At 46.5% G+C, this 27,317-nt stretch overlaps 1 protein-coding gene across 8 annotated transcripts in view; it reads left to right on the plus strand.

Moving 5' to 3' along the window:
• The window catches only part of BCAR3 (BCAR3 adaptor protein, NSP family member), a 221,810-nt gene that overhangs the window by 150,790 nt on the left and 43,703 nt on the right, over nucleotides 1-27,317 (plus strand). Inside the window, exon 1 of one of the 8 annotated variants that reach the window (XM_005204271.5) lies at nucleotides 2,992-16,176. Coding sequence (XP_005204328.1) covers nucleotides 16,093-16,176 — 84 coding nt within the window. The 5' untranslated portion in view covers nucleotides 2,992-16,092. 8 annotated transcript variants of the gene reach the window in all.

Below are 27,317 nucleotides of genomic sequence, written 5' to 3' on the forward strand. Positions count from 1 at the left end.
GGAGGTTTGTGACATTGTACAGGAGACAGGGATCAAGACCATCTCCAAGAAAAAGAAATGCAAAAAAGCAAAATGGCTGTCTGAGGAGGCCTTACAAATAGCTGTGAAAAGAAGAGAAGCCAAAAGCAAAAGAGAAAAGGAAAGATAAACCCATTTGAATACAGAGTTCCAAAGAATAGCAAGGAGAGATAAGAAAGCCTTCCTCAGTGATCAGTGCAAAGAAATAGAGGAAAACAATAGAATGGGAAAGACTAGAGATCTCTTCAAGAAAATTAGAGATACCAAGGGAACATTTCATGCAAGATGGGCTCAATAAAGGACAGAAATGGTATGGACCTAACAGAAGCAGAAGATATTAAGAAGAGGTGACAAGAATACACAGAAGAAGTGTACAAAAAAGATCTTCATGACCCAGATAATCACGATGGTGTCATCACTCACCTAGAGCCAGACATCCTGGAATGTGAAGTCAAGTGGGCCTTAGGAAGCATCACTACGAATGAACAAAGTCTGCTATACTTCAGTTTTAAAATTTATTTCAAAAAGGGAGGAATACTCTTTTTGTATTAAGGTATAATTAGTGTAACATTTTATTAGTTTCAGGTATACAACATAATGATTTGAATGTATTGCAGAATGATCAAAATAAGACCAGTGAGCATCCATTACCATACAATAGTTACCAAAAATCTTTTTCTTCTGATGAGAACTTTCAAGACCCAGTTTGCTAGCTATTTTCAAATATACAGTATAGTGTTACTAACTTTAGTCACTGTGCTTTACATTACGTCTCCAGGACTTGTTCACTTTATAACGGAAATACGTACCTTTTGACCCCCTTCCACCCATTTCCCACCTCTCATCCCCTAGGGTAGTATTTTAAATCGCCTTTTCTGATCATTAGAGATATTTTTCTTTGTTATTATACTAAAATTTGTAAAGTTGTAGTTCCATAAAGGTTAATTGCAGTGTGGAATCTGAAGTCATATCAGTGACCTTTTCTTTTTTTTTTTTTAACTCTATTCCCTTAAAACCCATTGGTCTGTCTGGCCATGTGAATGGATTTTAACTGTGCATGATTTTGTATCATCGTGCATTGATCATTTGAAAAATATTGGTTTGCTGAGTTATGCAGATATTCCAGCTGTTAACATACATCACTATACAGTGCCAAAAATTCACACTCATTATCATCACTCATGAAAAACATCATTAAAGTATTGGGAAAAATCATTAAAGTATTTACCGCTTATGGTGATAAATGCAAGTTTCCCGAAATTCTAATTTTCAGTTAAAAGCTCAGGTTTTAGCATTGGCAACAAACAATGTCAGTTGTATTCCTTGAAGTGACAGGCTCACTTTGTTCATTTTTTTGGAAAATGTCTGCCGAATAAATTCTCAAGTCTGAATAACCATTGTTTGTCAGGCATTCCTTGAAGTAAAAACGGCGCTCGGTGAAACAGCAGCTGGTGCAGCCCTCGGTTTAATGGCACCGTCGCTCTCCCTCAAGACAGCCATTGTGTGGGGTGTGCAGCAGAAGAGCTGTGTGTCTGTTTCCTGTCTTGCCACACGGAATGTTTGAGACATGGACTCAGGGGCCAGGATGTGCTAAAGTAATACAGTAGTCCTCCGATCTGCAGCTTCAGTCACCCAGTCAACCATGGTCTGAAAGTTCCAGAAAGAGACATTTCATAAGTTTCATTTTATGTGGTGGTACGGTATTTTTTTTAACTGAAGCATAGTTAATGTGCAATATTATATAACTTATGGGTGTACAATGTAGTGATTCACAATTTTTAAAAGTTATATTCCTTTTATAGTTATAAAATATTGATGACATTCTGTGTTATGTAATATATCCTTTTAGCTTATTTTATATCTAGTAGTTCGTACCTCTTAATCTCCTGCCCCTATCTTACCCCTCTCTGCTTCCCTATCCCCACTGGTAACCACTAGTTTTTTTCTCTGCATCACTGAGTCTGCTGCTTTATTATTATATTCACTAGTTTGTTGAATTTTTTAGATTCCACACATAGGTGATATCATACACTATTTGTCTTTCTCTGACTTATTTCACTTAACATAATGCTCTTCACGTCTATCCATGTTGTTGCAAGTGGCAAAATTTAATTTCTTTTTTATGGCTGGGTAGTAGTCCATTGTGTGTGTGCGTGCATGTGGGCACACGCTTGTGTATACACATCTTCCTTTTCCATTCGTCTTTGGATGGACACTTCCATATCTTGGCAATTAATTGTAAGCCATGCAGCTATGAACATTGGGTGCATGTATCTTTTCAAGTGTTTTTTTCTTTTTTTTGACAATTCATAAGTTTTAATTCATGCATCATTCTGCATAGCCTGATGAAATCTCATGCCCTCCCACTCCTTCCCACCTAACCCATGAATCATCCCCTTGTCCAACATATCCTGTCCCTTGGTCACTTGGTGGTGGTGGTGTTGGTTAGTCACTTGGTAGCCATCTTTTGTCAGAGTGACTTTCTTTTTTTTTTTTTAATTTATTTAATTGGAGGCTAATTACTTTACAATATTGTATTGGTTTTGCCATACATCAACATGCATCCACCACGGGTGTACACATGTTCCCCATCCTGAACCCCCCTCCCACCTCCCTCCCCATACCATCCCTCTGGGTCATCCCAGTGCACCAGCCCCAAGCATCCTATATCCTGCATCGAACCTGGACTGGCGATTCATTTCTTATATGATATTATACATGTTTCAATGCCATTCTCCCAAATCATCCCACCCTCTCCCTCTCCCACAGAGTCCAAAAGACTGTTCTATACATCTGTGTCTGTTTTGCTGTCTTGCATACAGGGTTGTCGTTACCATCTTTCTAAATTCCATATATATGCATTAGTATACTGTATTGGTGTTTTTCTTTCTGACTTACTTCACTCTGTATAATAGGCTCCAGTTTCATCCACCTCATTAGAACTGATTCAAATGTATTCTTTTTAATGGCTGAGTAATACTCCATTGTGTATATGTACCACAGCTTTCTTATCCATTCATCTGCTGATGGACATCTAGGTTGCTTCCATGTCCTGGCTATTATATCCAGTGCTGTGATGAACACTGGGGTACATGTGTCTCTTTCCCTTCTGGTTTCCTCAGTGTGTATGCCCAGCATTGGGATTGCTGGGTCGTATGGCAGTTCTATTTCCAGTTTTTTAAGGACTCTCCACACTAGTCTCCATAGTGGCTGTACTAGTTTGCACTCCCACCAACAGTGTAAGAGGGCTCCCTTTTCTCCACACCCTCGCCAGCATTTATTGCTTGTAGACTTTTGGATTGCAGCCATTCTGACGGGCGTGAAATGGTGCCTCACTGTGGTTTTGATTTGCATTTCTCTGATAATGAGTGATGTTGAGCATCTTTTCATGTGTGTGTGAGCCATCTGTATGTCAGACTGACTTCCAAGGTATTGTAGTGCTTGTTCACATAACCCTTATTTTACTTAATAACGGCCCCAAAGCACAAGACTAGTCGTGTTGGCAATTTAGATGTTCTCTTACTGTACCTAATTTATAAATTAAACTTTATCATAAGTATGTTAAAAAATATATATATATATATGAAAAAAACATTGTGTGTGTGTGTGTGTGTATGTACATGTATATGGTTTGGTCCTGTCTGTGATTTCAGGCATCCACTGGGGGTCTTGGAACATTGTCCGCACATGAGGGGAAACTACTGTGATTCTTACTGCTTCATCAAGGACTCTTTAAGTGAAACTGGCTCTTTTTTAAAGTAGTAGTATATTTTTAACTTTTCACATTTAAAAAGAAATTTAAAAAAACATGGTGGTCAAGAAACACAATGACTACTGAAGAGTTGGTGCCTTCCCCTTGCTTACTGCTACGGTCCCAGTGGTTTTACCCATCATGGCTTTTGTCCTGTCAGCATAAATATCAACCCAGTGAAAAAGGCAAAAAGGTCTCAATATTATTACAAAAATAGTGTTGACCTCATGGACTCTCTGAGAGGCCCCTGTGGGCCCTGAGACCACTGTGAGCCCTGCTGTCCTCCTGCCACTTGAGCTGTTATAAAGCTGCAGAAACACTTAAAAATAATCACTGTTTATCTTAATCCATATTTTTTTCTCTAGCTATGCTTTTTTTTTTTAAACCCAGCTTGCTCAGCAATTGCATTTACGTTTAAAATACTGATCATAAATAGAGAAGTGTTAATGTCCAACTCTTTGCCACCCCATGGACTGTAGCCCACCAGGCTCCTCTATCCATGGACTTCTCCAGGCAGAAATACTGGAGTAGGTTGCCATTCCCTCCTCCAGGGGATCTTCCCAACCCAGGGATGGAACCTGGGTCTCCTGCATTGTAGGCGGATTCTTTATCATCTGAGCTACCAGGGAAGGCCAAAATTTTCATGTAAAAATAAGAAAAAACTGAGACTGTATCCCAGAAATATGGGTTCACAGTTGTCCGCCTGTTTTTTTACAATGGGACTGTGAAGCCTCAGTAAGTACTAACTCTATTTCACGCAATCAAGTCATTGCTCACTATATACTGTGAGGACCTGGGCCACAGCAGTTGCTGTTGTACTTTAATTGCATTATATTAAAACCATGGAATCCTAGATCTTGGTGAGGTAAAAGCTTGGTTCATGGCAAAGGTACTCAGCTTGGGTGTGTGAATGCATTCAAGGGGTACATTTCCTTGGGGCAGGCTGAATGTGAACATTCCCCTGGTCCTTAAGCTTATATTCATTGCTGTGTATTTGCCCATTCTCTGCTCCCAGCATGGATCAGCTGGCTGACTCCATTCATCCTTTCTGTCAGTGAAGATAAGGATGTGTCACACCCTGGGAACCAGAGCATGCCACTTTGCCCTTCGAGTCCCAGCTTTCTCCAGATGGCATCTAATTGTTCCTTGAATGACCTCAGTGTCCAGGCTGCAGGAACCTGGTCTGAGAGGCTGTTTCACATATTTATTAGCCCGTGGATGAGAACTGACTACACAAAGCCCCATTCACACTCTCAAAAGAGCTTCTGGTACAGAAGAAATGATGAAGCTGATGGCCTGTTTCCTGTGGCCACCAGTCCCCAGCTGGATCCTTATTTTTCACAGGCCCAGTTGGGTGCTTTCTGAAAGGAGTCCAGCTGCATCCATCAGATCCAGTCTCTGCCCCTCTGTCTTCCCATGGTCTTTCCTGGAAGGAGCCTAAGCACAACAGGGCCATGTCCTCTCCTCTCCTGGTTTGCAAAGCATTCCAAGGTTGCTCACACAGAGCACAGGTGGTGGGAGCTGGGAATTACTGTGTCCTGGGAGCCTCTTCCTGTTTGGGAACCCAGGTAGTTCCCAGTTTGAGAGAGGCAAGTGCTTCTCAGCACCGAAGTGACAACCAGCCCTAATCCAGCCGCAGGGATGGCAAGGCAGATTCACCAACGAGGACCACATCCCCCCCTGTGCCAAGTCATATCTTGTGCCTCTGTGATTCTTAACTATTTGGGGGGGGGGTCCCAAATAGTTAATAGTATTTCTGCAAATTTGATGAATAAGAAACCCATCTCTGCAAATACGCACACACACTTACTGAGCATCTTACTTCCAAAGTGTTTGTGGATCCAGATTGAGAATTGCCTGTGCTATCTCCAAATGTTCTGGCACCGTGCTGGGTATTGGCATGATGACAGTGACTGAGGCCTGGGTCCTGAGGTCACCAGACATGGACACAGATCATTTTAATGAGTGTTTGAGTAGCTGGATGCTTGAAGACGGAGTTGGAGCTGGAGCCTCTCACTGGGATAAATAGAATAAGAGCAGTGGGCAAAGGAAACCCCATAGGGCCACACAACCTGGGCACCAGGGCTCCTTCCAGGATGTGTCCACCTAAGGACGACCTAGGGAACACATTCGGAAGATCTAAATATAACTTGGGGTTGCTGTACATTTCCTTTCTTTTGACCTAGAAGTCATGGAAGTTGCACTCCCAGGTAATCCATCGTACCTGATAAAATTCTCCTTTGTAAAGAAATGTCTCAGCCTTTACCTCTGAATCAGGTCCTCAGGCTTTCTACAAAACAGAATAGCCTTTGGAAATGTTCTCTGGGATCTTAAGATGCTGCTCTTGCCTGTATAAGCAGGATGGAGTGGGCTGTTTGTTAGCGGTTCCCCCTAGCCTGGGAGGGATGGTGGGCGTGGGAGCAAAACCTCACGCCTACACTCAGTGGCACACAGCATTCCAACTCCATGAGTCCTCTGTCTTTTCCTACAGGCAGACTCATGCCAGCTTCATCCTTGAGAACTCATGACAACTCGTGTCTATAATGGAGTGTCCTCGGAGTAGGCCGTGAAACACCATTAATTTCCACCCATCACTAAAACATGAGTGTACCACCCTGTTACTAGGGCATATGTCGTACATGTTTCCATGTAACATCAGTTTATGTTGACTCCTTGTTAACATTTCCAGGTTTAGGGATGACGTCTTATACATGTGAACTCTAGCGGAGCCCAACACAGATGTGTTATATTTCACTCTCAGGTTTCACCTAATCTTACGCTGATAAGGTGAACCTATAAACTGTCAAACTGATGATGTGAGCTAGGAAGTTTATCACTGGGAAGGGCAGGGTGGAGTGTCCTGGGTTGATTGTTCTGGGGAAGGAAAACACGTCTGGACTCTGAGACCTTGCATCTGCTTCTCTCAGCATGTTGGCTGCATTCTCTCAGATCAGCTTCTCCGTGTAGTTGGGGGCACATGGCTATTGGCTGCTCTGAGCTTATAAACTTAAAACTTATGGTCCAAAAGGAAAAGTGGGCCTCTCCCTCTGCTCTGATTTGAAAAATCCCAGGGAAGGACTCTGATTGGTCTAACTTAGGTCACATGTCCACTCCTGGACCATTAGGGGCTTCCCTGGAGCTAAGATGGTAAAGAATCTGCCTGCAAAGCAGGAGACACAAGTTCAGTCCCTGGGTCAGGAAGATCCCCTGGAGAAGGGAATGGCTACCACTCTGGTATTCTTGCCTGGAGAATTAAGTGTTCAGTTTCCTGATTGGCTCTCACAACCATTACAAGTATGAGTACACATGCCATGGAGTAAAGGTTTTAAATGTAATAAACACTGTCTGCTATCTACATCATTTCCCCCGTGAATGTTGAGGATCAGAATCTACCAGGCTATGTCTCTAACTGTCACTGTCTATTCAGGATACTTACATAAAATGTTGGCATATGAATTCTAGGTTTTACAAAGATATTTTTGTTTTGATCTTTTCAAGTCCTATACTTGCCTTTCTCTAGCTTGTCTCCCTCCTGGTTTACTTATATGCTGGATATCCATTGCCTCCCAGCTTAATTATCAGATCCATACTGTTAACAGGGAAATTATAGGTGGGAGGTAGGGAGTGGTGCAGAGAGGCTAGGATCCCCCTGTAGAGTTTGACTTTGGAGAAATCCCTGCATCTCTTGTCACAAGTGGCCTAACCCTGAGGCTGGTGTGTTGTTCCTAGAGGATGGTCCAGGTGGGTTCCTGCTGCTCTTCCTGGTAACTGCCTTCCTCCACACTGTCCTCCCACCCCTCTGGGTACACACACAAGGCCAAGGGTTGTATTGTGCTTTGAATCACTGACAGAAAGAACCTGTTGTCTCCACGAGTGTTGACTGTCTGAGTGTCACTTCTAAGCTAGTAATAAGTACAGTCTTTCCGGTACAGCTCACCCTCCAAGTCGGCCTGTTCCTATAGAGAAATGGGCACAGTTGGCATCTCCATTTACCACAAAGACGGTCTTAGTGCTCCATTTATCAGCTTTGCTGCCTTCTGGCTTTTCTTAGATTCTGGCCTCAGTGTCCATCTGTGCATGTCCTGCCCTTTCCCATCAGTAATGACGAGGACCTCTGATCGGGGCTATTTCAGAGGAGACCTGCGTCTATGTTGCCGAGAATATCGGTCACTCGGTAGGAGGGAGAGGGCGGTTGCAGCAGCTATAGTTCTGCCTTTTGGGTTTGCACAAGATAAGATACTCCAGGCAACCAGGTGGTATCCCTGCTTCCATGAGCACGGCCGATAGAGCCAGCCATTCTGATTCATAGTCGTTTTAATTATTAACTCTAAGAACTTTTCAGTCTCACATGTGAAATGGAGATAATGTGTCTCCTAAGTGAGTGAGTCAAGTCGCTCAGTCGTGTCCGACTCTTTGCGACCCCATGGACTGTAGCCCACCAGACTTCTCTGTCCATGGGATTCTCCAGGCAAGAATCCTGGAGTGGGTTGCCATTTCCTTCTCCAGGGGATCTTCCTGACCCAGGGATCAAACCCGGGTCTCCTGTATTGCAGACAGACACTTTAACCTCTGAGCCACCAGGGAAGCCCATGTGTCTCCTCATGTGAGTATTAAACAGACACTATGGTAAAAGTTTTCTGTATGAATACTGGCTCTTGAGGACCTTGCATATTGGGTCATGAAGGCTCCTTTGAGGAGCCCAGCTGAGAAGTGGAAAGATGTCACAGTCTAGTGGGAGGGACTGCATCCCAGAAGACTGTGGTTGGAGAGGGGCTGCTGAAGGTCACACTGGTAGCTATTCTGCATTTGCTAAGTATTATGTGCAGACGGGCCCTTCTGCCAGCTGGGGGAAGGAGCTCTCCTCCTCTCGCAGGTATTTAAAGTCACTCCAACAGCGGAAAGGAAGGTGGCCCTGCTTGCCTCAGAGCTCTCTATCTCCTCTTACCAACTGCAGCCTTGCCAAGACTCGACTGCGCTCATGGTGATCAAGGGCAGGGGTGTTGTCTTTGCTCATGTCCATGATGACCAGGGTATCCATTGTACTCGTCTCTCTGTTAGAAAGTAGACCAAGTAAGACCCTCAGAGGCTACGTCTTTAAAAGCCACTAAAAGTCTTTGTGGATCAGTGAGGATTTTTAGGTCACATGACTCTTGGGTAAAACCATGGCCCCCTCCCCTGGTTGAACAGGTACTCATACAACAGTTTGTATACAATTTCCAATGGTTCATGGAAGCCCCCTCCCACTCCGAGGTTCAGAACTCCTGGTCTAGACTGGTTCTCATAGCTCTTTGGGCAGAATGCATAAATATCCAGCATGTCCCTCCAGTGATCCCCAGGATCAGTTTATGACTATGAAGAAATGATGTTTTCCTGCAGAAATAATTTGTTGAGGTGGCTGGAATTTGCTTGAAACCAGAGGAGAAGAGATTAATAAGATCACTTTCTGTTTTCTTGGCCAGTTCAAGGCAGGAATGAGGTGAGGTTGCCTGCACCTCTCACCTGGTGCCGACCCCGCCCTCTGCCTCAGCATTCCTGCCCTCTCAGGCATCCCTTGTGGCTGCTTCCTCCACTCAGAACCTCGGTAGCCTCTCTGAGGGGTGTGGCCTTGGAAGAATGCACTGTAACTCTGGTGATCCTGCCCTCGGGGGCTGGTGAGGAGGAGGTGCAGACAGCAGAATCGGAGGTGACCGAGAATGTCCAGAGAGAGCAGCGGGGTGAGGCAGGCACAGCATCCAAGGAAGGGCTGTTCCAGACACACTTCTAATTCTAGAAATGGTTGGCATCCATGTACCCAGTTACATGGGCTGGTAAAATAAGAAAGAGGCACATGGGAGATGGCCCTTCTGGGGACTCTAGATACATGTGGAAGGGTTGGTCTCAGGACAAGTATCTGGAAGGCCAGGCAGTAGGGGAGGTTAGAGGAGCATCAGGCAGGGCATCCGGGTGGGACAGAGGCTGAAGCCCAGCTCTGCAGTCAACCTGGTGTGGAGACAGTGGGAAAGGAGGGGCCCCGGGACCCCCACTCAGACTGGCTGGGACAGTGGTGGGACATGGAGAGCGTGGTAGTTGCGAGTGGACCCAGGAGTCCCCCTGGGTGAGGGCCAAGTGGGCAGATGCTGTGGACTCACATGCTGTGTGTTAAAACAAACAACTCCCCAAGTGACAGAGACTCTGCCATAGAAAATCATCTGAGCTATCTGAGCAAGTGTGATTCAAACCATATGTGCAGTTTTAATATGTGATCTTAAAATTTGAAGGCTAAAAAATATCTCACGGCTAAAGAAGCTCTAAACTCCTTCTCGTTGTTTCCTGGCCTTCAAGTCTTAAGAGCTACTGTGTACCAGCTGGGGCCAGTCAACGGCTCAGGCCTTTGCTGTCCACACTGTCCTTGCAGGGCATGGCTCCTGTAGCCTGCCCCTTGGGTTAGGGCCAGGAGACAGGATGCAGCTGGGTGTGTGCCCTGAGGGAGGAATGGTCTAGGGGTCCAGGTTTTGTGAGCCCTTCCTTTGGAGGGCAAGAAAGCACACACTGGCTGAGTGTCTAGTCTGTGTTGCCAGGCTCTTTATCTCCTATTTCACTTGATCCTCCAAAAAGAAAAAAAAACCTGGTAAGTTGGAGGAGGAAACTAGGGCTCAGAGAGGTTAAGAAATTTCCCGTGGTTACCCAGCTTGCTAGTGGTACAACAAAGACCTGAACCCACCCTTGCTTTCCCTCTAGCCTGCCACCTCCCAGCAGCGCCTGACACGCGCTGTGTCCTGAAGCTGTTTCGGCAGATGCATTTTGCAGAAGTGCTTGTGAGAGGGGCGAGCCAGTGGCAGCCAAGGTGGGAGCCAGTGTGGCTGGATCTGGTTGGAGCCTTTGCGCATTCTGGCCATTTCCGCAGCACTCTGCATGGGGGTGGGGGATCTCTGAGGGGCTTTTGTGGTCTCTGTGAGTTGCTCGAAGGGGAAAGAGCAAAGCATCCAGCGAAGAAAGTCGAGTTACAGTGACAGGAGGACAAATGAGAGCTCTTCGTGCAATGCCCACACAGCGAGTGTAGGGTGGAAGGAAGCTTGGGAGGTGGGTGGCGGATCGTCTCAAATGAGTCAGACTCCCAGGGGTGTAAGGATGGGCTTCAGAGGGCAAGGAATCCCCTGAAATTGTATGTTAAACATCACAATATGTGCCTTTTGTTCTGAGAGGAGGGTCCATGGTTTTCATAGACTCTCAAAGAAGGCTGAGACGGCCAGAAAGTCTGAAACTGCTGTTTGAGAGGCTGGAATTACGCCTCGTGCATGTTCTTTTAATTTTCCCTAAATGCTAAAAATAGAAAGTTGAGCTTGCCTAATATAGGATTTCTGGGGGCGTGTCAGGAAATAGGTGATGGTGTTGGTGGAGGGATGTATGGGACAAGATTGTATGCAATGGTTCAAGAAGGCAGTCAGGGCTGGGTGCTCTCACCTGATGGTGCTTCACGTTATCAGTTATACAATTTCAGTACCTGTTAGAGAAACCAACTTTGTGGAGGGGACAGAAGACTCAGTAGAGAGAGAAATCTGTTTGTGAATACTGTCTCTTTGTTGATGTGCTGAGCGGATCAATACTGCTTCTGGATAGAGACCATTTCACAGCCATACTCTTTCATCCCCTGGAGGAATCTGAGGGAACCCTCAGAGAGAGATGTGCACAGCAGATGCTTGTAAATGCACCCTCTGTGTTCCTCTCTCTTTGCCGGCGACACACAAAGCAGCCCTAAGAACTCGACCGGCGCTTCCCGCCCTCCTCCCGCCAAGTCCAGTTTTCATTCCCTTTTGGAGTAGGAACTAAATCACGTTTGCCTATAGGAAAATGTGTTGAACTGTCTTTGGCATCTTGTGTAGCTGCTGAGTCTGGCGTGAGGAGGAGGTGACCTCTTCCTTGGGCCTCCTTCCTCAGTGGTTTCCCAGCTGTTCTCCTCCAGCCTTGTGGCTCCTATGGAGGGTGGGTGCTCCTAGACCCCTGGCCCCTCCCTGCCCCCTCGCCTCCTGGTTACTGTGATCAGAATCACGCAGACAGGCCAGTGCCAGGGAAGCAGGGCTGTTGATAAGCATGCCTCCTTCCTGCCCAGGGCTTCCCGAGCCCAGGAACGGGGCCTGCAGAAGGTGGCCTTGGGTCCTTAGGATTGGGCCAGTACAGGTTCCTCTTCCTGCTTCCACTACCCCAGGAGGAACGCCTTACACGCTAGCTCCTTAGGGCTGTCTTGGTTCACCGAGAGCTGGATCACTGGGGTTTAGTGGAGGCAAAAACCCAGGAGGGATAGATCTTTCCAGGGAGGTGAAGGCGTCTCAGCGTGTGGACTGCTGTTCATCTCTTGACTGATGTTCCGAGTGTGTCCCCCGTGGGCAGAGACCAGTCAGGCCTCATGCCTTGGACCAGTGCCCCCAGTCACAGCCTGCTGCCCATCTTGGGCAGTGTCACCCTACTCGGGACTGCTTGATAGTGACCGAGAACACCTTGGTGTGTGTTGTGTGTGAGGCTTGTTGCCTTGCTTCTGGGCTGGCCCCAGGGAGGGGAGGGGAGTGGAGGTGTGGGCAGCATTGTGTTCTCAGTGGCCCTGAAACAGGAAAAAGCAGGTCCCTGGCAGACATATCTTCCTCCTCAGAGACCTCGCCACCCCACCCCGCCATTCCATGTCAGAGAGGGCACCTACCTCACAGGGAGGCTGATCTTCTAGTGGGGACTGTGGCACTTGGGGAAAGGGACTCTGTTCACCTCTCAGTCCCTCCCAGCCCCAGGGCTGCTGCCAGCAAGAAACCTTGTCTGTGAAATATGACTGGCAGGCAGCTCCTGTTTCCATGGTTACTAAATAGGGCAGGTTCGTATTAGGGCTGCCCAAGGAAAGAATGGCTTGTGCAGGAGCTTTCCTCTGGTCTACTCTAATCCTCTCCCCAGATAGGATGGGCAGCATCTGACCTGAGATCATGAGTATTTTCTTCCAGGGTTCACCTGCCTGCCCAGCACTGGCTTTTTTTTTAAACAGGTGTTTTTCTTGGTGCTGAGTAGTGAATCTCCCAGGAAGCCAGAGGGGGCGCTAGAGAGCATGGTGGGTTCCCAGAGCTCTGTGTTGCCTGCTCCTGGCCTCCCGCCTCTGTCAGTTGCTGGGGTTGCATTAGAGATGCTGACCCCTGTCCCCAGAAGGGCCTGGTGTTTAGAAAGCCCTGAATACAAATTTGGCTGGTCCTAAATCACATGTAGGAGATCAGCCCTGGGATTTCTTTGGAAGGAATGATGCTAAAGCAGAAACTCCAGTACTTTGGCCACCTCATGCGAAGAGTTGACTCATTGGAAAAGACTCTGATGCTGGGAGGGATTGGGGGCAGGAGGAGAAGGGGACGACAGAGGATGAGATGGCTGGATGGCTACTTTGGCCACCTCATGCGAAGAGTTGACTCATTGGAAAAGACTCTGATGCTGGGAGGGATTGGGGGCAGGAGGAGAAGGGGACGACAGAGGATGAGATGGCTGGATGGCATCGCCGACTCGATGGACCAGAGTCTGAGTGAACTCTGGGAGTTGGTGATAGACAGGGAGGCCTGGAGTGCTGCGATTCATGGTGTCGCAAAGAGTTGGACACGACTGAGCGACTGAACTGAACTGAATTGAAATCACATGTAGGGAATCATCAGACAATGACTCCCTGCCCCGGGTCACAAGCTGTTTTCATGAAGCTATGTGACAAGTTTAATTATAAGACATTAGAAGAATCTATTTGTTGATCAGATACTAGGTTCTGGCAAAAGCACAAGCTGGAGTTCCGGGTCCTTTCTCTGATGAGTGGCACACCATTCTGGTCCTCTGTTTCTTTGTAACTAGAATAGAATCATCATTGTGGGAAGAATGTGGGGGAATTGATCAGTGTGGATGGGAGACTTTAAAAGCATAACAAGTCAGTGAAGGGCACTTTACAAATTCATGCAATTATCATCTTTAGTTGCAATAACATCATGTTATTTTAGTCTCTCTCCTTGGCCTTTTCAAGAGGAAATTGATTAAAACCTTTGAGTGCTGCTTTAGAAATTATTTTTGGTGTGGAACAAAAAAAATAAAAAGTGCTTAGGAAACAGTTACCTAATAAGATTAGCTCATTCTTTAATCCTGACAGAACCAATTCTTTGTGCATTTTGGAGATGTTCTTTTTTTTTGCGTAAACAGGGAAAACCTCAGGTGACAAGAGCTGCGATTCTGCAGTGACCTGCATGCCTTTTGTTGGCCCTGGAGCACCTGACTACATAATTCTGTGTAATTTATAAGTCTGAGTGTTTTTAAGTACATTTTCTTTCAGGAATGCACTTCATTCACGCTTTCTGGGAGTGGGGGTAGGGTATTGAAATTCAGAGGCTTTGGCTGACTAATCTCACTGAATTTCTGTTCAGGATTTAAGGAGCTGTTTCTCTTCTTTTTCCTGAGCTGAGAATAGTCCCTTTCTAGCCTTTTGGAGGAGTTTCTCACTCTGACAATGAGTTTCTTACTCATTCCAGCCAAAGAGGAATGGCAGGTGCAGACTGGACACCTTCCTGGTGGCTTTGGTCTGATGGATGAGTCGTCTCCACAGAACTGCTGGGGCCATGGGCCCTGGCCACTCATGTGGACTTATTACCCTTTGAACCCCATCTAGTGGAAATGAAGGCACACAGAGAAAATGCCTCCTCATAGGTTCAGTTCATAGACCTTGTGGGGACAGTATTGACCCACCAACTGAACCATCTCCAAGGGCCCCTGCAGCTCCAAACCCCACAAATCCTCCCAACCTTGGTATTTGCTTCCAAGGTCTCAGGTGGACTTCCTAGGACCCAGGGCAGCACATCTGAGCCCTGGAATCCTGGTGGGGGAAGGGGAGCAAGTGGAGGGACCAGAAAGGAAGTCAGCCCCCCTGGTTGTTCTGTGATGACAGCTCCATGCCCTTTTCGAGGTGTTTATTAGGCTGAACCTCTGCTCCTTCAGGGAAGTGTGAGGGCTGTCACTCTCCAGAGCCCTCATTCAAGTACAGGAGCTGCTCACCAGGCATCGAACAAACAATCCTCTATTTTTACAGGCTGACTTGACCTAGTCCAAAGGCCGAGGCCTCCTGAGGATTTGAGGCTAATCCTGTTGGTATTTCTCATACCTCCCTCATGCCTCATTTGATATTGTTCCTTTCTGGACTGAATAGGTTCTGTTTCTTCCTCATTACAAGTTTCTGCCTGTGTGAAGTTTTAGAAAGCTTCAGGACACATTCCATTTTTGAGTGGCCGAAGCCACAGAAAGTTAATATTTGGAACATAGGAGAGGAAGTGCTACAGGCAGAAATCTGGGTTTGATTAAAAAAAAAAAAAGAAGAAGAATTGTTGGGAATCCACTATGACTGGAATGAAAGAAGAAAAGCAATTCTTTTCCGCTAAGGTGTCAAGGGGGCTCTTGGTAGGGATAAAGGCCTAAGAAGTGCTGGAGAATCACTCAGTGGTGTTAGATGCGAGGTTCATGCCTTGGATCTGGGTTAGGCAGGGTGAACAGTTACAGTGAAGTATTTAAAGTGAAGGAAGGGAGTGAGAAAAACAGTTGGGTCGAAAGAGGGCACACAGCCTGTCCCCCATCCTCCCAACAGACTGCTGCAGGGCCAGGTGGGGAGGGCAGGGCTGCTCAGGGTGTTTGCTGACAGACTTGCTAATTAAACACCAAAAGGCAATATTGCTTTGCCAATAGTGATGGCTGTGCCAGCGTTATCAGCTGCAAACTGGCTGCCCAGGAGCATCCTAATTAAAAATAAACAGTTCTGAGGGGTGGTCTGGGAGAGTCCCAGGTTTCTCAGGACTGCTAGGATCGCTCCCAGGGGAAAGTCACACCCAGGTTGCCTTCCCGTCCTTGTCTCAAAGGAGCCTCTCTCTCATCACGGAGTGGTGTGATGTGTGCTCCTTGAACTCCCACGTCCTGGGGTGACAGGCAAACAGACACAAGCTCTAGGAGCAGAGTGCCTGGTGCCTTCAGCCCTGGGGGAATAATGATTTCTGCTGGGTCTCTAAATTGAGGGGACAGCTAAAGCCCAAAGCCTCTTCTGAGAGAGGTTAGAATTTCATCAGAAAGTGAGTCTGGTCACATGAGGATTTCTGGCACCGAGTGCATGGCAGGCTGGACACCCGCCTGCCAGAATTGAGCGAGTGGATCGTATTGGCTTCAGCGAAGAGGGAAAGTCCCAGCCTGGCCTGGGAGAAGGAGCCGCTCACTCCTCCCTGCTCTGCACAGCTGCTGCGGCAGGACTGGGGTGTCAGCCGCAAGACCCATCTCGGTTAACCCTAAAGACAGTGTGTGGCCCAGGGACTGAAGACTGAAAGATGCCTAAGGAATGCAATGCCTTCCATGCCCTCTCGGCCGCTCTGTGCTGCTTCTATCACCGCAGGTCTTTCCTTGGAGTCAAGGTAGGTGTGGTTAGAAATAAGGTAGAGCTAAAGTTCTCTGGGAGGGCTTGAAAGCACTAGGAAAAGTTGGCAGCACACTGGCTCTAAAATCAGAGACACTTGCTCTGATGGATGGATCTTCACAAGCTCCTAGTGGTGAGCTTCCCTGCAAGCAGAATCGGGCCACGCGGAAGGGGACACCTTGTCTTGCTTAGCGAGAAAGCTCTGTTTTTCAGGAGACTTTCCATTTCCTTGGGCTGAAATTTTATACCAAAGTAGCTCAAGACTATTTTTTTTCCTTCTCTCTCTGTCTCTGCCTGTCTTCCCTTGTTCGTAATAAATGTGAGATGGCTGAGCCCCTCTCTTCACTTGCCCCGCTCCTCCCTTATGTCAACGACGTATAGAAGTACAAAAACCATCAAATATCTCCTTTCAAATTAAAGTCATGTTCCAAAACATTTTCTCATTCAGAACTGTTTTTTTTTTTTTACTGCTCCCGTTTTTAACCTTTGTTACAAGACATCAGTATCCAAGGTTTTGCGTAATATGTCAATGCACTATTTATTTTGATAAAAATATTCAAACAACCTCATTTGACTATTTCAAGACCAAGCCTCTGTTCTGTTGCCCACCTGTGACAACACTTAAGAATCCTGTTTGGTACAGGCTGTTGTTGATCTGGGCGCTTGTCTGCTTTGGGAAAATCCTGTTGGCCCTGGCAGGACTGGGGACCTCATTTATTCATGGGAAATAGGAATAAGAAAGCTCTCAAGGAATTCTTCCCACCCTGACAGCAGAGCTCCCTCTCCTGAGGGACCGACTTATTCGGTGCTGTTGAAAAAGCTACAACAGGAGAATTTAACAGGAAACCCTGTTAAAGGCAGAAAGAGCCCTTTGTAGAAAAGTATACACTGAGAAGAGGAGAGGCTTCTTCATATCTTACTGCCCTTTTGGAGTGTTCAGAGTAGATTTCTAACCATTCTGCAAAGTTCGTTTCTGTCTCTTTGTCAGGGGATTTGAAGGAGAGTGAGTAGTCATAGGTTAAAAGTGTTTCCTCCCGCATTTGAAAGCGCCTTTCTATCCTGGAGCCCAGTGGGGGTGATGAGGACCATGTGGTTTCTGGCCTAAATATGGATCGTTCTGGTGTGGGGCAGATGAAGTCATGCCATTAACAGTATTTTAAAGCTGTCAGAGATAGACCAGGAGGTCCCAGAGGGAATCGTGCACGTCAGGGATTGGCAGTAGGTTTACCCTCTAATAGAAGTCCTCCCATAAGCCAACGTCTGCTAATTCAGTAAAGTGCAACTCAGCATTTGGTATATTAGGAAATAACCCATAAGTATCTAGTCTGGATGGTGAGATTCTGTTTGGAGACCCCTGTTCCTCTGCAGTTATTTCCTCCAGGACCAGGCCACAGTAACATGGGGCTGCTCTTGTTCATTTGCTAAGTCGTGTTCGACTCTTTGCGACCCCATGGACTGCAGCATGCCAGGCTTCCTCTATCCTCCCCTATCTCCAGGAGTTTGCTCAAATTTGTGCCCACTGAATTGGTTATGCCATCCAACCATCTTATCCTCTGTTGCCCCCTTCTCCTCCTGCCTTCAGTCTTTCCCAGCATCAGAGTCTTTTCCAGTGAGTCTGCTCTTCACATCAGGTGGCCAAAGTATTGGAGCTTCAACTTTAACATCAGTCCTTCCAATGAATATTCAGGGTTGATTTCCTCTAGGATTGACTGGTTTGATCTCCTTGCTGTCCAAGGAACTCTAAGAGTCTTCTCTAGCACCATAATCTGAAAGCCTCACTTCTTTGGTGCTCAGCCTTCTTTATGATCCAGTTCTCATATTTGTAACTGTCCTCTGGTTTCCCCACCACGGTCACTCCTGGTGACTGACTGTTGATGGAAACACCTTCCTTCCCACCTGGGCTTCCTCTCCCACCCCTAGTTTGTAGCATCGTCATAGTCCAGGGAGGGGGCCTGATCTGCTCACTCACCAGAACCTGAAACCTTCAGACCCAGCTCAAGGTTCCCCATGGACCCTTGTTAAAACAAGCATTTCCCTGTCTTGTTTTACTTAGTTACCTGGGAAAGAAAACGCCCCTGTGTTTAAATCCCTCCTCCTGCCAGTGTTGCCCCAGAGATAATGCTGCATCGCTTTATTGACTCCCACTTTAATTAGGGGTTTCAGGTCCTGCCACTCATAATTAGTTTCTGTTGTAATTAGAGTTTCAAAATTAAATTGGGATTGATTGCCTGATAGCAAAGCGGAAATAAAGCTCCAGTTCTTGACCATGGATGCTGCTTCTCTTGGCATGAATTTCTCATACCAAAAATAACACTGCAGTAGCCATGGTAACTTTCCATTTGGTCTAATCCATATCATCTCTGGAGAAAGTAGAATGTTATTAATAGTGTTTGTTGTATGGGAAGAAAACTAAAAATATAAAAGCTCCTTCATCACATAGGAGACCAAACACACAGGCGCTTTCAGGGAATAAGATTTTATTTGCAGAGATGATGCAGAATTTCATTTGTGTTTAAGGGCCTCATGTGGACTTGTATAGACATGTCCTGGAAAGGAATTAATTGGGAGGCCAGGAGTGAGAGGAAGTCAAGGATATGCAGGCATTGCTGGTGCTCACAGAGTTGAGGCTATGTCAAGGGTCATGGCTTTAGCAGCCCAGAAGGGTTCACATAAGGCACTCATTTCACAAAAGACTACTGCCTCTTGGGTAAGAAAAGGAAGGGATGTTTTTGCTTATACCCAGTGGAAAAGAGTTCGCCGTGAAGATATTCCAGATCCATGACATTAGTAGAGCACATTCGAGTTTGAAAATCCCCAAATGTCAAATATTGTAGCCTTTTCATGTGTAAGCACTCTGTTAGGTGGGGCAGGGGGTGATTAATGACAGTTGAGGCAGGTTCCTGCCTTTGAAGGACTTCCCACTAGAGCGTTAGTCTACAGAGTCATTTGTTCCATTTGCAGAAGGCTTTCTGAGTTCCTTCACTAGTTATCTCACTGGGGTCTCAAGGCAAGCTGAGTCACGCAGGGCAATCGTTTATCTTTTTCCACAGGGGAGAGGCCGAGGCTCAGAGAAACTCCCTGCCCTAGAATCGTTTACTGGAGAACCAGGAGTAGAAATCAGGTTTCTGTGGCCTCAAGCCCAATGTCCTGTCTCCAATACTGTGCATGCTAAGTCACTGTGGTCATGTCTGACTCTTTGCGACCCCATGGGCTATAGCCCACCCAGCCCCTCTGTCCGTGGAATTATCCAGGCAAGTATATTGCAGTGGGTTGCCATGCCCTCCTCCAGGAGATCGTCTCAACCCAGGGATCAAACCTACATCTCCTGTAGCTCCTGCATTGCAGGAAGATTCTTTACCGCTGAGCCATCAGGGAAGCCTTCTCCAATACCGTAGGAAGACCATTGAATGTGGAACAAGGTAATTTTGTCCCAGATAGTACTTCAGTTAACAGTTCAGAAAGAATAGCGTGAACCTCAGCTTTTCAGGAGAGACTTCAGGGAGACACAAAACTGGTCTTCACATACTAGGTCTCCCTCCTGGGGCAGTGGCAGGGCCACCTTTCTGTCCATAGAGAACTGCAGAAGGAACTGGGGGAAGCACAATAGAGCCCGCTTCTGGGACTGGCCATGGGGACAAGCCCCCATTTCTTCTGGCCCCTCGTGTCTCTGATTCTCCTTGCATGTAGGCAGGGGAACAGGAGCTGAAACTTGCCAGCATATCAACGGCTGCTCCTGAGGAAGGTAGGTGTGATTGTACAAGAAACTTCAGGGGAACCAGAGACAGGAGTTAACCTTGCAAGTGCAGAATTTGTTGTTGTTCAGTCACTCATCCTGTCTGACTCTTTGCAACCCCAGAGACTGCAGCACACCAGGCTTCCCTGTCCTTCACTATCTCCTGGAGTTTGCTCAAACTCATGTCAATTGAGTCATTGATGCCTTCCAACCATCTCATCCTCTGTCGCCCCCTTCTCCTCTTGCCCTCAATCTTTCCCAGCATCAGGGTCTTTTCCATTGAGTCAGTTCTTTGCATCAGGTGGTCAGAGTATTGGAACTTCAGCTTCAGCATCAGTCCTTCCAATGAATATCCAGGGTTGAGATTTCCTTTAGGATTGACTGGTTTGATCTCCTTGCAGTCCAAAGGACTCTTTAAGAGTCTTCTCCAGCACCACAATCCAAAAGCATCCGTTCTTTGGTGCTCAGCCTTCTTTATGGTCTCTCACATCCATACTTGACTGCTGGAAAAACCATAGCTTTGACTATCCAGACCTTTGTTGACAAAGCAGTGTCTCTGCTTTTTAACACGCTGTCTAGGTTTGTCATAGCTTTTCTTCCAAGTAGCAAGTGTCTTTTAATTTCACCTTTCTGAACACCAACAGGGAGGCTGGAGTAGGGAATCAGAGGATAAATGAATCAGTAAGTCTCAGCTAACCAGTCACTAAGTCCAGTGGCGCTGGTCTAGTCAACAAGAAGTTATTGTTAGAAGGCAGTGGATTTTAAGCATAAATGTTCCCATACGGAGGTGTGACTGTCTTTGTAGCCACGAAGTTCCGTGTAGTGGGAAGTGCTTAAATCATGGTATTGCATTTTGCTTTGTTTTAGCTCATTTCCCTTATCCCTGAAAAAAGTATCCAGAGCCTCTCTATGAATATACATTATAGCCTGAGGTCTCTCAACTGCCCATCCTTGGAGAGTTGGGTCCTCAGAGCTTGCTTTCATTGGGAGCTGCCTTTCTGTGTCAGAGTGAGCACGATGGAGGGAAGGTCCTGCTCATTGTCCCCGTGGCCCATCTCTTGTCTGTCTGCCATTGTGACCACGTGCATACTGCTGATACGTCCCAGTGTTGACGGTAGCCTCAGTTGCCTTTGTCGTGGGGCTGTTGCACCGTCAGCACACGCTGTGCGAGGTAGAAAAAACCACTGGGGAAACGTCTAAGTGACTCAGCCCCTGCTTGTGGTGGTTGGTAGTTGCTCATTTATCTCTCCTGCCCTCCAAAGGAAGAAAGGGGAAAAAAAAAAAAAAGCCTAGCACAGCTTTTTTAAAGAAACTAAATGTATTCCCTTGGCATCTGGAGGCTGCGGGAATCTGGTTTCAGTACCAGGGGAAGGACATGCCTGACAGAGGCTGGGTCCCAGAGCCCCCTGCACCACAGACCCTGGAGCTTGGATCCTGGCCGAGACCTTTGTTTTTGTTGGAGAGACGTGGGTGGGAAGCAGACCTGAGACTGGGATCCTGGGAAAATTTTGTTAGTGGGCCAGTACCTCCAGGACAGCAGATAGATGAGGCTGTGCCTGCCTCTGGGGAGGATGCTGGTGAGTGGGGGTGCTTGGGCCACAAAAATCATCACGCACCATGTGCGAGCGGGCAGTACACGGAGGGCTCAGGCCTCTGTGCTGGGTTTAAAGATGTCTTCAAAGACAGGTGTGGGGCCTTCCAGCTGATGCACATTTTGGACATCCCCGGGGGCCGTAGAGGAGACTTGGGCTGTCCTGGTGGGGAGAGCTGGGGAGTGCCTCCTGGGGTGGACACTCCTGTAGCATCCCTGACCACATCTGGATTTTCAGGGCGTGTCCACAGCCCCAGAGCTACTGTTGGGCTCTGGCTCTGGCCATGAGAATGTCACGGCCTATTTTTCTAGCTTATGAAAGAGCTATGATCAGTCTTTCAGTTTGTGTGGAGAACTCTGCCCAGTGTCCACTCTAATATGTGTGCATTTTTACAAAAGCACATGTACACAAAGAACCAAAAAGCTAGCATTGTTTAATTCTAGTTTAATTCTAGTTGGGATTTGAGGGACCACTGAGCCAACCTCCCACTCAGAATTCATCTACTCTCCCCACCTCCATGCCCAGCATGTGTCTCGAGGGCCTGTGGGTCCTGGGGAGACAGTGAAAGTTTCTGTCCTAAAGGAGCAATTCTGTGTCTGGCCAGGGACATGGACATGCAGGCAACTCTCTCCAAGGTGCATGGTGATGCAGAGGCAGGGAGAAGTCACAGCACAATGTGAAATGCTGGGCAGAGGGATTAACCCAATTTGGGGTCAGGGAACCTCCCGGAGGTGGTAACACTGGGCAAGTCTTAAAGGAGGAAGACACCCCCGGGAGAAAAAGAACATCAACCCGGGACTTCAGGCTGAAGCTAAGGAATGGAGGGAGATGAGGCCAGAGAAGAGGCCAGCACACAGATGGCACAGGGCAGTGGGGAGCCAGTGCACACTCAGAACGGGGAGTGGGTGAAGGTTGGGTGCCAGCCTCCCGTATCAGGATGAGTTTAGGGAGCTTAACCAGAGTCTCCCCTGACTCATGCTGTTGTCCTTGAAGCCTCCCATCAGCTCTGCTTGTCCTTGCTCAGCTCACTCATATTTTCCTCCCTCCAGCTTCTCTTTAAGCCTGTTTCTAACACGCATAATAAGATCCTGTTTCTAACTCCACAGCAGCAGCTCAGACCATCAGGCAGGATACTTTTCCGTCCCCACTGCTGCCCCCACAAGCTGCAGCTCTATCCGTGTCTGAATCCATGATTCTCACTTCCTGCCTGCATCCTCTGAGGATGAAATGTCCCTCTCCCAGACCAAGGCCCGCCCTGCCACCTGTGCCCATGACCACCCCCTTTCCCAAAGAATCCTCAGGCACCTTCAGTCTGTCCCTTTTTACCAGCACTTTCCTCTTAGCTCCAGTCTTCCCTATTCTAAAAATAATCACCATTTCGATGTCTTCTTTCCTGGTCCCTGGCTTCCTCCATCCAGAGAGCTGGTTAACACAGTCTCTGCCTCACTTCCCATTGGCCACTCAGCCCCCTTGACCGGACCAGCGGCCTGTCCTTGCCAAGTCCGGTGGCTGCTGTCCAGTTCTGATGCTATTAGAACTCTCTGCTGCACTTGGCACTGTTGGCCATCCCTTCCTGGAAGTCTGCTCTCAACCTCTAGGACAATGCACTCTGCTTATTTCTCCTAGATCCTTCCCGACCCATCATACTGTGGGGTTATGGACTCAATGTTTGTGTCTGCCACCAACCCCCCCATTCATGTTGAAACCCTAACCCTGATCATGATGGTATTAGCAGGTGTCCCCTTTGGGAGGTGATTAGGTCAGGAGGGTGGTGCTTTGATGATTGGGATTAGTGCCCTTATAAATAAAGGGGACCCAAGGGAGCTCTCTTGCCCTCTCCACCTCCACCATGTGAGGACACAGCAGGAACATGGCCATTTATGAACTAGGATGCACTCTCATCAACCACTGAGTCTGCCAGTGCCTTGATCTTAGACTTTCCAGCCTCCAGTAACTGTGAGAAAGAAATGTTTTGTGCTTATGCCACTCAGTCTGTGGTATTTTTCTTACAGGAGCTAAAAGGGACTAAGACACCTGTCCTTCAGCTTCTCTTTCTAGCCTGCCTCTTAAAAGCCAGTGTCCCCAGCCTTCTTCTCATATTCCCTCTGTAACTCATATCTTGGGGGGCATTTGAGACAGCACACCCCCTCTGCATTGAGGATTCTCAAGCCCTTCTCCACACGGGGTGAGCCGCTCCATCCAGACAGCTCCGGATGTACATCTTCCTCCGCAGACTTGATCCCCGCTCGTGCTTCTGCGCTGGAAGTTGGTGGCTCAGTCATCTTCCAGTAGCTCCCATGTCTCTTCTCCCTCTTCATCTTCCGTGTCTAATCAATTATAAGTCTTCATGACTTTACTCCTAAACTCTTGTCTCATGTGCCCCTTCCTCCTTTCTCTGCCACCAGTACTGTACTAGTCCAGGTCTCATTGTCTGTTTTTAAAAAATACCATTTTATTTTGAAAATTTACAGGTCTTGGTTGCAGCACGAGGGATCTTTCGTTGTGGAGTGTGGGCTCCAGAGCACATGGGCTCTATAGTTTGTGGCACGTGGGCTTATTTGCCCCGACGTTATGTGGGATCTTAGTTCCCCAACAAGGGATCAAACCTCCTTCCCCTGCACTGGAAGGTTGATTCTTAACCACTGGACCACCAGGAAAGTCCCTAATTACCTGTTACTGCTTGGAATTCTGCAGTAACTTCCTAAGTGGTCATCTGGCCCTGAATCTTCATAGGAGATCATTTCACTACCCTTCTATTTGACATTTCGTGAGACGGGAGGCATACTGTACCCTCAAGGAAATACATCCCCACATTTGAAAACTCTAATTACTAGAAAGTTGTTCTTTGTGTTGAGTCAGAATCTGTGCCCTGCAATATTCAGCTATTATTATTCTTCAGTGAAATGGTGTAAACCCTTCAGATGCGTGCTTTTCCCCCTCGAGCATGTCTATTTGAGGCCAAATTAGTTGGTATGAATAGACACCTAGAAATAAGACAGGAGGGAGTCTGGATTCATTTCTCTATGGAGTTGAACCAAGAATATGTGACCTGTCATCTTAGGATGAGAACACCTCAAACCTGTGTATATGTCAATACCTCATGTTCCCCACGTCATTTCTGTACAGACTAAACATGTTTAGTTCTTTGTATATTTTGGGGGACTTGGATTCTAGTTTTCAGGCAATCCTTTACTGCAAAAGTCTAAGCGAGTCACGAAAATTCACGGCCTTGGTCATGTTTTCTTTTGTGAGATATAATTATTCTTGCTACCTCTTTAACTTCAAGGACATTGTATGATTCATGAGATATGAGTTGTATTGTATCAGGTGTCTTCTCCCTCTAAGTCCAGCTACTGTTTCCCTGATCCTGCCCATGACATCTAACATGGTGTTTGTATTAAAAAAAAAACACAAAAAAAACTTATTAGATGAGTTATGTGGGTGTCAAGACCTTTGAATTCCTCTGAGAGAAATATATACCTTTAAAGTGGCATGCATGTGACTTGTATATTGGAAACCATAACCATAATGTTGATGCTTGGCCAAAACCCATTTTGTGATGAATCATTTAGTTCTCCTGAAAACCTACTATATACTTAGCTCTGATATATAATGCACTTTTTGAGACAGTTGTTAGTCATGTGCTATTTTGGAAAGAGAGAATTTGGAAAGTCATTTATTCCACACCCCACACTGAAAGGCTTTCTGAGTCTTTGAATTTTTCTCCATGTGTTTGGTATATCTCACTTTTCTGCCAGTTACATCTCCTAGTGTCTTTCAGTCACAATGCATTTTGTTTATTCAGTAATGCCTCATTCATTTGAGGTGAAGTAAGGAAAGGATAGAATTTGGGTTTGGGGTTTGTTTGTTTTTGTAAAGGATTGTATTTGAATTGATTTTTATTTTCTGATATTCTTATTTAAGAGCAAATAGGGCATCCATTTGGTGTACGGCTGTGTTCCAGGTGACCCATAATTTGAGTTAAGATGTTGAATTAACAAGCTTGAATTACCAGTGGTAAGCTTTCTGGTTTGGCTCTCTCTGCATCCTGACCTCTGGTCAGTTGGTCTCCAAATCCTTATCCTGGGTCTGCCTTAGCCAGGGAAGTCTGTTTTTCATTCTCCATAGATGTTAACAAAGCACTACTCTTACTGAATGGAACCTCACTGCCAGACTGAGCGATTAATATTTCACTTGCATTGTCTCATTTAGCCTGTGTGCCAACCCTGTGAGAAAGGGGGTTATTATCAGAAGTCACTTGAGGACATGGTTAAAGGCAGCAAAGCAGTTTAGAGGTGGTTTTCATCAGTGGAACTGTACTCGACTTTTATTTGAAGCCCTTCATATCACTGACCCAATAAATGATTAAGTGCAACCAGGGACCTCCAGCCTTCATTGTAAGTGTGGGCACATCCGACTTTTCACCAGGAGGAACCAGAATACAGGGCTGCCGCACGGGGGTTACTTGGATGTCTGCTCCAGGAAATCATCATCTAAATTTGATCTAGAGGCGAGGGTACCCGCCGCAGCTTTCAGCAGGGCCGGATGTTAACAAATGGCCTGTTGAAAATCTCATCGTGTTTCAGTGTATCTATTACCAGAGAAAGGTGAGACCCCCTTGGAGCTGAGCACTGAGTGAGCCCCTGAGTAAATAATGTTTTGTCAAAAGGGTGAGAAACGTGATGGGCAAACCCACTGGGCTGGGTTGTGGGGGCTGGTGTGGAGCTCTTACAGTGTAGTGAGTGCATAGGGCGAGTCCTTTCACTTGTGAGTAACCTTTTGAAGGAAGGAAGAGACATTTTCTTGTTGGATGTGCTGCATTCTGTCACACTTAGAATTCCTCCTGCCGTTTTCAGACCGAAATCAGTCTCTTCAGTGAGAAATAATTTTCAATCCCTTGGTGTTTCATCAAAATGAAATTGAATTTCAAAAGCAATAGCTTCATGATCTAGCAGGATGGGAAGGTGTGGGGGGAGAACCTTGCCCAGAGAATGATTGGGGATAAAAGGCAACAGGAGTTTAACATCAAAGGGAGCCGTGGGTACCAATCAGAATGATTCTAGTGTAATTAGTTTGGAATGGAGGATTAAGTTACTGCTGCCTGCTTAGTGGGTACGCTGCTTTAAGGCTCCAGTCTGCACAAATTAAAATGAAAGCAATCTTTTTCATTTACACACATGGAAAGCAGAATTTTAGTGGGAATTTCTCAGAACCTTGATAAGCCCAGAGGTCCACAGCTATCCTCTTCACGTTTCTTATTCATGGTTTCTGAGCCTCTTTTGATAAGGTTTGATAATGAATAAAATGAAATCTCTTGGACTGGGGCTGCGGGATGGGAGGGTGTTGTTGGCATTTTCCTTTCTGTGTTAAGAATCTGATGACCCCTGTTTCATCCTTTGTCTGTGAAAAGGAAGATCACCCAGAGTGAAAAAAAATAAAGGCATCTTAATTTAACAGCAAATTGCAAATCCGTTTTTAATGGCACTGGAGGATCTGATGTAAAGTGTGATAAATTACTCAGGTTTAATTATAAAATGGGAAAACAGCATCAAAACCCATCTGTAGAATCTTTGCTGAAGATTAGATTCTTTCTAGGTTTTAGAAAAGAGAAATTTGTATCACCCAGGAACTTGAACATTAGCATCAAATTAAGTGAAGTGTTTCAGAAATCTCTTTGCCACTGATCCCTTTCTCAGAAGGATCCAGGGGCCCTCGCTGACCTCTAATAAGACAGAGAACACTGAGAACTTCAGCAGAACATCATGTGATTTATTGCTGTACATTCCCTTCAGATGTCTTGTCTCCTCAGAGAGG

This window comes from Bos taurus, chromosome 3 (genome assembly GCF_002263795.3).
Source record: "Bos taurus isolate L1 Dominette 01449 registration number 42190680 breed Hereford chromosome 3, ARS-UCD2.0, whole genome shotgun sequence".
NCBI classification, from domain to species: Eukaryota; Metazoa; Chordata; class Mammalia; order Artiodactyla; family Bovidae; genus Bos; species Bos taurus.